The 11,063-nt window shown below is 52.0% G+C and overlaps 1 protein-coding gene across 2 annotated transcripts in view; it reads right to left on the bottom strand.

Annotated features, from left to right (window-relative positions):
• Positions 1–1,146: 1,146 nt before the first annotated feature.
• Pepd (peptidase D) overlaps positions 1,147–11,063 on the bottom strand; it is a 132,302-nt gene continuing 122,385 nt past the window's right edge. For both annotated transcript variants that reach the window (NM_008820.2, XM_006539622.3), the window contains 3 exons: positions 5,000–5,184; positions 1,974–2,165; positions 1,147–1,624 (listed from right to left, as the gene is read on the bottom strand). In NM_008820.2, the coding sequence (NP_032846.2) occupies positions 1,487–1,624; positions 1,974–2,165; positions 5,000–5,184 (515 nt within the window). In that variant the 3' untranslated portion in view covers positions 1,147–1,486. The remainder of the gene's footprint in view (positions 1,625–1,973; positions 2,166–4,999; positions 5,185–11,063) is intronic.

The raw sequence follows: 11,063 nt of genomic DNA, 5'->3' as shown, positions 1-11,063 counted from the left end.
CTGTAATCCATTTTTGAAGCTATACAAATTTCTGCAGAGGTTGGAGGACAGGGCACAGCTTTAGGAACATGGGTAGAGTGAGCCTGTGTTTACTCAGACTGCTGTGTCTCTGGTGGCCGAGGGGATGGACCCATCTGTACCAACCAGAACCCTAAGAATGGGTGTTGTAAACCTAAGAAGTAAATGAGATAAGTGGTGCTTTGGGACTTAGATTGGCATTTGGTTTTTGGTGGCTTTTTATTTTAATGTGGCCACATCATAAGTACTTTTTTGTCATTGCCATAGCATAGGAAGAAGCCAATTTGTAGTAAATAAACCCTTCAGTGGTTGCTTGAAGTCTCTAGCTTGGACCAGGTTTTTGTTTTTTCCATTAGTTTTGTCTTATTTCTAAATCTATCCATCCATCCGTCCGTCTGTCCGTTTGTTTATTGAGTCAACAATCTTTCTATGTAGTCCTAGCTGACCTGGAACTTGCTGTGTAGTCTAGACTGCTTTTGTTTTAAGATAGGGTCTCATGATCTTGGGTTCCTGATCCTCGGTCTCCAGCCTCCCGAGTCCTGGGATAACAGGCATGTCAGTGCTAGAGAGGGACCCTACTGAGCCACATGCTGCAAAGAAAAACCTGCAACCATCAGAATTTTAGAAGCCAGCTGTGGGGCTAGGCAGGGCTCTAGGAGCATCAGACACACTGTCAAGCAGAGAGGAGGACAGGTGGTCCACATGGGCATAGCTAATAGAATTGGGGCGGTAGACTTGTGGTGGTAGGCCCTCCTTTGCCATGCTGCTGCCTTAGGCAGTGCTGCTGACCTGTGCTAGCTGTCTTTGCTAGTAGAAAAATGAAATCAAGGTCCCAGAACCTCTTACCAAATGCTCCAGCGGTTCTGGTGCCTGTCTGCATAGGAATCTTGACAGCAGGTGACAGTATTGCACTAACTTTGGCAGAATTCCTGGAGCTCAATGAAAGCTTGTGTAGAGGACTCCCCTGGTTCTCCCAGGCCAGTCTAAGGCAGAAGCAGAAGGCACAGGGCCTGTGCTAACAGTGTTCCTGGGAACAGACTCAAGGCTGACACTTGGTGAGCCATCATCCTGGGCCACAGTTCCATGCTGTCTTCTATGAAGGAGTGAAGAGGAAGATGGGCAGAAAGAGCCAGTTTTAGAAAAGCCTTTATTGCAAATTCCATTCTGCATGTTGATTTTTTTTTGAAGACATCAGTGCATCTTCCCTGAGCACAAAAATCGAGTTAGACCTAAGAATAGGATCTTTCTTCAATCAGCACTCTTAAGTCCCTATCATTTAAGCAAAATCAAAGCTAGGGATGTGATCTTGCAGGTGAATAAAATGCTTTCTTTTCTCAGAAACAGCAGCAGTGGTTTTGGTAGGATCAAATGTGATCTCCAGGATCTTGCTTTTGGGGTGCCATGGGCAGGCTGACATCACAGAGCTTACAAGGCCAGGGCCCAGTCTCACTGAGTGTCTCAGCTGGCTCTACTTTTGGCCAGAGAAGGGCACAGATGCCTTGTCGCAGCCTGCCATGCACGCTTCGATTTCCTCCACAGTCCGGGGTACACATGTCAGCAGCTCCATGCCGCTGTCAGTCACGACAACATCTTCCTCGATCCGCACCTGGGCCAGACAGATAGGATGCCACTGTAACCATGCCAAACTGCTCCAACCTGACCATGCCACCTGGGAGAAGCTTTTTGAGGGATTGGAAAGCTTTGTGACAAGACAGACTGGTCTCAAAGCCTCTGGGAAAGACAAGGCCTGTTGCTTGTGTAGTACACGCTTACATGGAGCCTCTGGACCTGGTGGGCTTTTAGGAGAATCTCTGTCTATTGACAGATGAGCACCTGTTTGGTGACAGCCCACATACAGGGGCTGGCTGTCGTTCCACCTTTTCCTGTGGCACAAGTGACAAGCATGGGGTAGTGGACATTCTGGGGATAAGAACGTGGGGCTCCCAGCTACTCACCCCACCGAAGTTGCGGAAGCGCTGCAGGACCTCTTGGTTAAAGAAGCAGGCTTGGGCCGGGTCTGCCAGGGCCTGGTCCAAGAGGTGGTCAATGAAGTAGATGCCTGGCTCCACAGTCAGCACCATGCCCGGCTCCAGGTGCCTTGCCGTACGCAGGCTTCGCAGGCCAGGTTCATCGATGCGCTCTACACCCTGTGGAGAGAGGAAAGGTGGGGGGACCCAACTGATAGGCCCAGGGCTGGCTACCAGGGTCACTGGCTCATTGAGAGGTGACCAGACAGGATTGGCTCCAGCGCAGTCTAACCCTGTTAGTCTGGGCCACCCAAACCTGCCCTCTGTACATACCTCTGTATTGGGCATTTTGACTCTGGCTACCCTCAGATCTGCCTAAGGACATTGATAATGCACACATGCAGGGCAAGCTGCCAGGTGGGCCTAAGACTGGCTGGGTATCTGGCTGCTCCGGCCCTTCCGCAGGTCAGAAGCCAAACACAGAAGCCAGAAGAGCTCTTAGGAGGTTGCATGGCCTGCAGGGCCTTCCTTGTCTTTTCTTCCAAGCAACTCAAGTGGAAATGGCTGGTCCTGGCTAAATCAACCTTTTCGTTAGAGGAAGGGACAGGTGCTTGACATCAGACAGGCCTGTTACCACCAGTACTGGCCTGTAAGTATCTGCTTGTGTCTAGCCTATACCTGGGCCTTGGGAAACAGCCCAGCCTTATGGCCATTGAAGGAACTAGTGATCATTGCTTTCTGCTGAGGCTCTGGCTCCTCCCCCAGCTCCCTGGGGCACCCATTGGCCTCTGGACAGGGCCTCTGAGCAAGTGGGCAGCAAGTAAGCTTTCTGGTTAGGATCTGAGTTTGCCCTGCCCTACTTGTGGCTCCTCCAAGGACGCCCAGCTGCTGGAGACGGAGCTGTCATTTCTGACTGTTTGAGGGCCAAGAACATCAGACTTCAATTAGTGGTTCACGTAAGGTAACTAGAAACAGGCTGGCTCAGCCTCCAAGGCTGGGCACAGTGCGGAGGGCTGGGGCTGGGATTTCATGAGGCAGGGACGGCCTCTATGCCCTGGTGTGAGCAGGCCAGGACAGAGGTGGTGGTAAAAGCACCATGCTTCTTGTGGGTCATGCTCTGGGAAGAAAGAGCCCTGGCTGGTGCCACCATCAGCCTTACAACACTTGCCTCTGGACCAGCAAGCTTGAAGGCTCTGGGGGAGAATGCTCCTCAGAAGGCCCCAGGCCTCTACTCCAGTGTGCTCAGATGAGAGAGGTGCTCTTGTCAAGGGCAGGAGCCTGCTTCCTGCCTGTGTGCTGTACTAGGCTTTTGCTCCAGAATTTTCCAGCTGCCCCTGAGAGTTTGTACTTTCTGTAGCATCTCATTCCTGTCCCTTTCCTTCATGCTACATCCTAAGTGTTTGTCCCTTCTCTGTAAGCAATGGCTGTGCAAGTCTGTTAAAGGTCAAGGCCTGACCCAGGTCATGGTTGGTTGGGGTTTTAGTTGTTTTGGTGCTGGAACTCAGGTTTTGGGCATGCTATGCAAGTGTTTTGTCACCCAGTGGGCCCATTCCATTCTGCTCTATGGGTGTGTAGGGCACAGCTTCCTGCCACCTAGGAAAGTTTAGGACCATTACTCCAGCTGGGATCAGGGCATACTATAAAGACTTTGCAGTGAGGGCTACAAGATACCTGTCTGAACAAATACTCCCTTAGAGCTGTTGCTCCTGGGGTCTACTGGGTTGGGGATTACAGGCTAGCCTCCAACAGAGAGCAGAAGAGGATGGTGAGCCAGTTCAAGTGACTACATGCCCAGGATGGGGACAGGATGGGTTCCCTCCTCTTGGTCAGGGATGCCAGCTATGCTAGGGGTGACCATGCCTGCATCTCTGCTTAGGCAAAGGGCTCATTAAGGCCTTAACTTATACTGACTGGACTCTGAGAAGAGACCCAGATGTGTCTGTCTGTAGGCCTGAAATAAAACAAATGACTTTTATAGGAAAAGCCATATTTTTCCACAGTGTTTATCTGTCAGAAGAATAGACCAAGCACAAAGGGCTGCTTACTGGAAAAGATGAAAACAGTTTGCTGCCAATTTTCTTTGGTGGAAAAAAAGGAGTTTGGCGACTAATGAATAAGGAACCTCAACTAACAATGTCTGGAAGGGCCTGCTCTTGGCTCCCTGCACACAATAGGATGGACAGAAATTAGGAAATTAAAACTGATTTTGTTTCTCCAAATTTAACTGTTTACACTTGAGAAAAAATAATTGAATAATAATGCTTCTCTTGAGCAATCCCCCCTCCCCCCAGATCATTCTTAGTGCTTTCAAAATACCCCACAGCCAAGAGGCTGGGGCTAGTCTTGGCTAACTGACTGGTGGGCCCCAGGGTGTGCACCAATTGCACAATCAGCCCCCTGCACCGTAGGCACCAGGCCAGGCTGGGCAGCAAGGACAGGCCCTAAGGGGCTATAGCCACCTGCCCAGTAGGGCTTCTCAGGAGCCCTCAGGCACCCACTGGGTGGTCCTTTGAGAGCTGGTGGTAAGAGGGAGAGGAAGCCCCATTTGAAGATGCCCTTTAAGCTTTCCTCTCCTTCCAGTGGCCTGGGAGGGAGAGGATGAGGCAGCTAGGGAGGAGGAGAGGGATCTGCTGCCGAGGTTCTGAGGCTGAGGGAAGCTTAAGTGAAGAACATGTGGGGTTTGCTATAACTGCCCATGAGACCTGGCTTCAGTTCCATATCTTTTGGGGACTCTGCACAGATACTACCACAAAGCATATGTCTTGGGGCCTTGTAGGGAGAGGCACCCATCTCCAAGCCTGAGGCCTATACAGCTACTGGAATAGTCAGTCATTGACCCACCACCCTGCGGTGTCCAGAACCCCAATTCTGTGTATCATGGGGCGGCCCATCCTTCCTGTTCCATTATATCCCCAGCAACCCCCTGCCTCCCGCCCCCAAACAAAACAAAACAAAACAAAACCCACATTACTTTAGTAAGGGCCAGGCTTAGTGAGGCCACCATGCACACTTACCTCAGGGTAGCCTCCCACGTCGTGCACATCTAGGCCCAGAAAGTGGCCAAGTCCATGTGGCATGAATACTGCTCCCAGGTGGACCTGGAGCATGGCATCCACACTGCCACTCAGGAGGCCAATGCGTGCCAGTTCCTCCAGGTGGATACGGTCAGCCAGCCGATGCATATCAGGCCACCAGACCCCTGTGGTTTAAGGAGGCTATGGTAAGCCAGGGTGGGTGAGATAGCCCAGGCTGCCTTTGAAGCTCAGGGCCCTGAGACTGCATCATCACACTGTGGGATCAAGCTTCTGTCCCTCAAAGCCAGGGGTCTGGTTCTGTCCACCCAAGAGCAGACATGAGTGGCTCAGGCTCAAAGGAGGCTTTGCTGCTGGAGGTGGGGCAGGAAAGGGCTGAGCCTGGGAGAAAGCATCCCTGCACACCCGAGAATGGCTGACTCAAGTCTGGAAGCTGCTGTGGGCACAAAGGTTTCTGTGTGAAGGTACAGCTGGCATGGCTTCACCTTCTGGTGGGCCTGGATGTCTAAGCCCAGGCTACTAATCAAATTCAAACCTACCCCATGTATCTGGGGCAAAGGTTACTGTGGAGAGCCTCCAGTGCTGGCTAGTTTTATGCCACAGGCTACAATTACCCCAATCAAGAAAAAGCCTCCATAAGATCAGGCTGTAGGCCGGGCGGCGGTGGCGCACACCTTTAATTCTAGCACTTGGGAGACAGAGGCAGGCGGATTTCTGAGTTCGAGGCCAGCCTGGTCTACAAAGTGAGTTCCAGGACAGCCAGGGCTATACAGAGAATCCCTGTCTCAAAAAACCAAAACCAAACCAAACCAAACCAAAACAAAAGATCAGGCTGTAGGGCATGCCTATAGGACATTTTCTTAGTGATTGATGGGGGAAGGCCCAGACCACTGTGGTTCTGGGTTCCATAAGAAACAAGCCACAGGGCTGGCGAGATGGCTCAGCGGTAAGAGCACTGTCTGCTCTTCTAAAGGTCCAGAGTTCAAATCCCAGCAACCACATGGTGGCTCACAACCATCTGTAATGAGATCTGACACCCTCTTCTGGTGCGTCTTAAGTCAGTGTACTTATGTATAATAATAAATCTTTGGACTGGAGTGAGCAGGGACTAAGCAGAGCAAGCAGGGTTGACTGGAGCAAGCAGAGGTTCTAAAATTCAATTTCCCAACAACCACATGAAGGCTCACAACTATTAGCTACAGTGTACACACATACATACATACATAAATCTTTAAGAAAAGAAACAAGCCAGTAAGCAGCACTCCTTCATGGGTTCTGTGCCTCTGGGTTCCTGCCTTGGCTTCCCTCAACAAACTGTTAAATATAAACCAAATAAATCCTTTCTCCCCAAGTTGGTCATGGTGCTCCATCACAGCTACAGACACCTTCTAGGCACATAGCTTCCAGGGCCAGATGGGCTCTGTGGCTAAGATGAATAGGGAGGCCCCTGTAGGGCCTCAGGCAGTGTCAGGGCTTCCCTGCCTGCTGTGGAGATCCCCTTCAGCTACTCTCTTCTAGAGAGACCACTAGCCAAAGACCCCAAAGGCTGAGCTTAGGTCAAAGCAGTACACTGTCCAGAGGGTAGACAGCATAGCTCTTACAGCACCTCCCAGTCAAGTTCAACCTTGTATCTGGAACTTCAACTCCCAAAGGCCCTGCCATGCCCTGATCTGGCTGAGAACCAGATGTGCCCACACCATGATGATCAATGCTGTAAGAGAGGAAGGCTGGGAACCCTATGTAGTTGAAGACTATAGCAGGGATTGCCTGAGACAACCCTGCATATCAGATATTTACAATTCATGATAGTAAAATTAGTTATGAAGTAGCAACAAAAATAATTTTATGGCTGGGGTCACCACAACATGAGGAACTGTATTAAAGGATTGCAACATTAGGAAGGTTGAGAACCACTGCTCTATTGGATCCTGAACTGGAAAGGACCAGGCCTGGAAACTTAAGACTGCTAAGCCTCCAATGCTGATAGAAGCCTGGTAAGGGGGCCCTTCCTTGCCAGAGAGATGGTCCCTGCAAGGCTGGCAGTATGGGGTCTTGAGGGTACAGGACTAGTTCATCAGGCGCCATGTAACACATGGCCCAAGCTGTACATGTTGAGAGGTGGGAGATGTTCGTCTGTCTCTGAGGCTGGACCAGCCTTCCTAGGGTCTAGAATCTGCTTCCAGTCAGCCCTGGGGTGTTTCTGGTTACTGCTGCCTCACATTTGGGGGCCTCCTGGATATAACTCCTTGGCTGACCCAGTCTGTACCCTTGTGGATGAAGCCTTTCTCCAGTGGTTGGCAACTCAGAGATGGAAGTTAGGTAACTGGAATCCCAGCTGTTACCTAGGCAAGCTTTCCTGATTCCCCGAACCACAGGTGCTGCCTCTGTCCAAGAGCCACAAAGCTGGCTCTAGCTTTGTGTCGCCAGGGCACTCGCCATCAACGATCTGTCACCAGCCAGAGCCTGGTTTCAACACTCTGGCCATCATGCTCTAGAAATGTGAGTCACATCTGTGCCACCTCTGGTTGCTGCTCTTTCCTAGGATCCAAGTGGCCAGACCTAGATCGTTCTGCCCTCCACACTGGCCCCACCCCTGGAGGACTCTTCAGAGACCAGGTTGCCTTTCTGCTCTAGAAGCACATGTTACAATGGGATCTTGGCCTTGGTTAAGCTATCCTTGTGGGGTGGTGGTGTCCCAGTATCCAGGTTGCCTCTCTGAAGGCATCCCTCATCCCCAGTGCTGCTGTACACTACCTGACAACATCTGCTTAGCTCCTTCTCATGTATCCTCACCAGGATGGTGGTGTCCCTGTGATATCCTAAGACTTGGCTTGGTAGAGCATGTGCTCCTCAGGTCCATATGCTCTGAGTTCAGGTTCTGTAAGTGTCTAAAGAGCTGTGCTCACTCAGCCCCAAGTCAGCCCAGAACAGGGAGCCTAGAAAACATATTCCCTGAGTGGGGTCCTTCCTTAGTCACCAAAGGAGAAGAAATAGTCTGCCTCCCAGCCTGGCTTATGCCTGACTGAGCCCCAACTGAGAAAGGGCATCAAGTAGACCCCATGCTTCATGGTGGTTCCTGGGGGGGGGGTGTTGGCACTTGCCAGACATAGGTCTGGCCCTTGGGCCTCCATCTTCCTTGCTTGCACAGCTCTCTTGGCTGTAAGTGGGGGCCTTGTGCCTGTGTGTGGTTAGGTTGTGACAGTGATTAAACCTCCAGCGACTTGGCCTCAGCATTTGGCACGGGTGGTAGTTATGACACCCGTGGCTGGGGCGGGGCCCCTGAAGTGTGTGAAGGTTGCCTTCCTCGGGCAAGACTGCGGCTAGGCACAAACCACTCCTGGGCTCCTTCCACCTTTGCAGCTTACAGGCACCTTGAAGGCCCAGGTCCAGAGCTGGGAGGCATCCCTGGATTCTAACAGACCCACTGTAGACATTATAGTACTCTTTATGGATGGGGAATGCTGCCTAGCTCTCCTACCTCATCGCATTAGTGCTGCTAAATCTCACCCTGGCTTTCTAGAAACAGCAGATTCCCTGGGTATTGCTCAGAGGCATGGGGAAAGTGGTGGGCCATGCTACTCCTTGGTCTCACCTATCTTTGTGTGTGCTTCCCACCTGCAGGCCCAGTGGCTAAGATGTCTTTTCAAGCTCCTATTCCTCATCTTGGGCCTCTGGTAGAGAGACTTTCTCCAGGAAGTCCCTTCTGATCGGCCCTTCCTGGACTTCCAAAGCCAATCCTTGATAGCCCAGCAGGGCAGCAAAGCCTGGTCCTGAGTGGGTGGGGTTCTAGCCTTGCTCTGTGCCTGGCACTTGCTAAGTATGAAGAGTAAGCAAAGCACTAGCCTTCCCCATGGCTTGTCATCAACTGGAAATACATACTCCTGGATTTATAAGTAACCTGCATCCCACTCTTAAGATCAGAGTATCAGGATGGGAAGAGTATCCTAGTGGTTAGCACCACACCACCTAATAATGACGAGAGCCCAGAGAAGTGATGGTTTCTGTGCCCAGGCTCCAGGATGGGTTTCTGCTGGCCCCCTGCTCCACCTGGCTTCCCTTACTAGCACTCCAATGGGCCTGGAGCCTGCTGCTGGAGCCAGGGAAGCCTCTAAGAGTTTCAGCAGCATCCATCAAAGCCCCAGGCTTCCTGCCCAGAGTGTGACAGCCCTGGGGGGGATCCTAAGCCAAGCCAGGAAGGCAGCAGATCCCCTTCGCCTGCCCCCAGGCTACTTGGTCAGACAAAGAGCTCACTTCATATGTGGACAATGGCCCTCACGGGATAGTTGATGTGGGAGCCAGGCCTGTGGGGTGTGGGAGCAAAGGCATAAAGCCCAGGTCTCAGGGCAGGCCTTGGGAGCTACAGTGAGCTAGCCGCATGGCAGGCCAAGCTGGCATCAGGCCCAGGGCCTCTAGCCCAGCCCACCCTGCAGTGTCTACTTCAGGACCTTGGGGACTCATTCACCCTTTAGAGGGGCAGGAAGCAGCATGTGTCCAGGCTGCAGGCGCCTTGATGCTGCTGATGAAGCAGAGGCGGGGCTGGGAGCTGTTGTATGCATACTTCCTGAAGCTCTTGCCTCTACAGTCTGAGAGCACACATGCAAGTATTTGGAGCTAGGCAAAGAGAGCAGGGAGCAGGCCTTCCATCCTGTAACCAGTATGAGTGGTGGACAGTGGACCTCAGGTGGCCCTTCTGGGTCTGGCTCCTGCAAAGGGCACCATAGAGTAACATGAGGTCTCTGTACCACTAATGACACAACCTCCATATTCTTCATCATCTCTAAGGACAAGGGACAACAGGAGATGTAACCACTTGCCCTACTTGCCTGTCCAGGTAGGAGGGAGCCAGCCCCTCTCTCCATACACTGGTCAACAGAAGACATGGAGTCAGCTGTTGTGGACACTACCCTGTGTCTCTCTCTACTTCACCTGCATATCACCTACATTCCTCTCAGCCTCATGCTATCCTACACACACACACACACACACACACACACACACACACACACACACGACCACAGCAGCTTTCAGCAACAGCAGCTCAATCGGGGTGTTGTGTGGGGCAGATTGTGGCTACACAAGATAAGGAGAAACGGTGGATCCTGGGACGTGCCTGCCCCAATGCTTGATAGAAGGACTGAAACTTCAAGACCTAGCTGGGTATAGTGGCTCATGCCAGTCTGCACTGCAGCAGCATGGGCTGCTGGCCCTGAAGACACCAGAATCACTTAGAACTTGGACTCTACCCAGCCAGGATGAATAGTGTTCTCCCAGGTGCTGGAGTGGCCTGCCCACCCTGCCAACACTCCTGCAGACTCTCCAGTGACATCCTGGTGAAGCTCACCCCACCCTTACTCTCTAAGTGACAGAGCCTGCTCCTCCTCCTGGCTCAGGACAAGGAGCCAAGGCCTGCATTCTTCAACCCCCAGGGGCTGCAGCTGCTGGCCCATGTGTGATCTGATCATTCTCGTTCCTGCCTTTCCCCTGGGCGTCGTTGTGTGATTTCCTGCCTGTCTTTATTTATTCATCCTTGGAAGGTCTCAGGAAGCAGCCGGGCAGTCTCAGCAGGGCGTTTGTCTTGGCTCAGGAGCTGAACCCACAAACCAGGGGCAATTCCACTGAGATGGGCAGGGGGCTGACTTAGCCACTGCCAATTCATCACTATGGTGAGGCGATCTGTCCCCATCTGCTGAGCAGCTTTCTGTGAACACAGGACATTGAGCCCTGCAGGCCAGGCCTATACTGTGTGTCCAGACAAAAGTCTAGCTTAGCCCTTGTAGACCCTCAGTGTGTCATAATCTGTGGGAACAGCTGGGGACTCTGTTCTACCTTCCCACAAGGAATCTTCAGGCCACCAGCATGAACTCCCCTAGGCCAGGTCTGTGTCTACAATAGCCCAGCATTGACAAGAGTGGGTCTTTAGGGTGGCTCTGCCTCATGTGGTCCATAGGAGCTGAGTCTGGATGATGTAGACTAGTGACTGCCCCAAGTAGTCTGCATAGCGAGAAAATGTGACCAAGTGGGTGTAGGTATCCAGCCAAAGGCTTCT

The sequence above is a fragment of the Mus musculus genome, chromosome 7, assembly GCF_000001635.26.
Source record: "Mus musculus strain C57BL/6J chromosome 7, GRCm38.p6 C57BL/6J".
Classification (NCBI taxonomy): domain Eukaryota; kingdom Metazoa; phylum Chordata; class Mammalia; order Rodentia; family Muridae; genus Mus; species Mus musculus.
The sequence above is the reverse complement of the archived record's forward strand: the minus strand, read 5'-3'. Positions and strand labels throughout refer to the sequence as shown.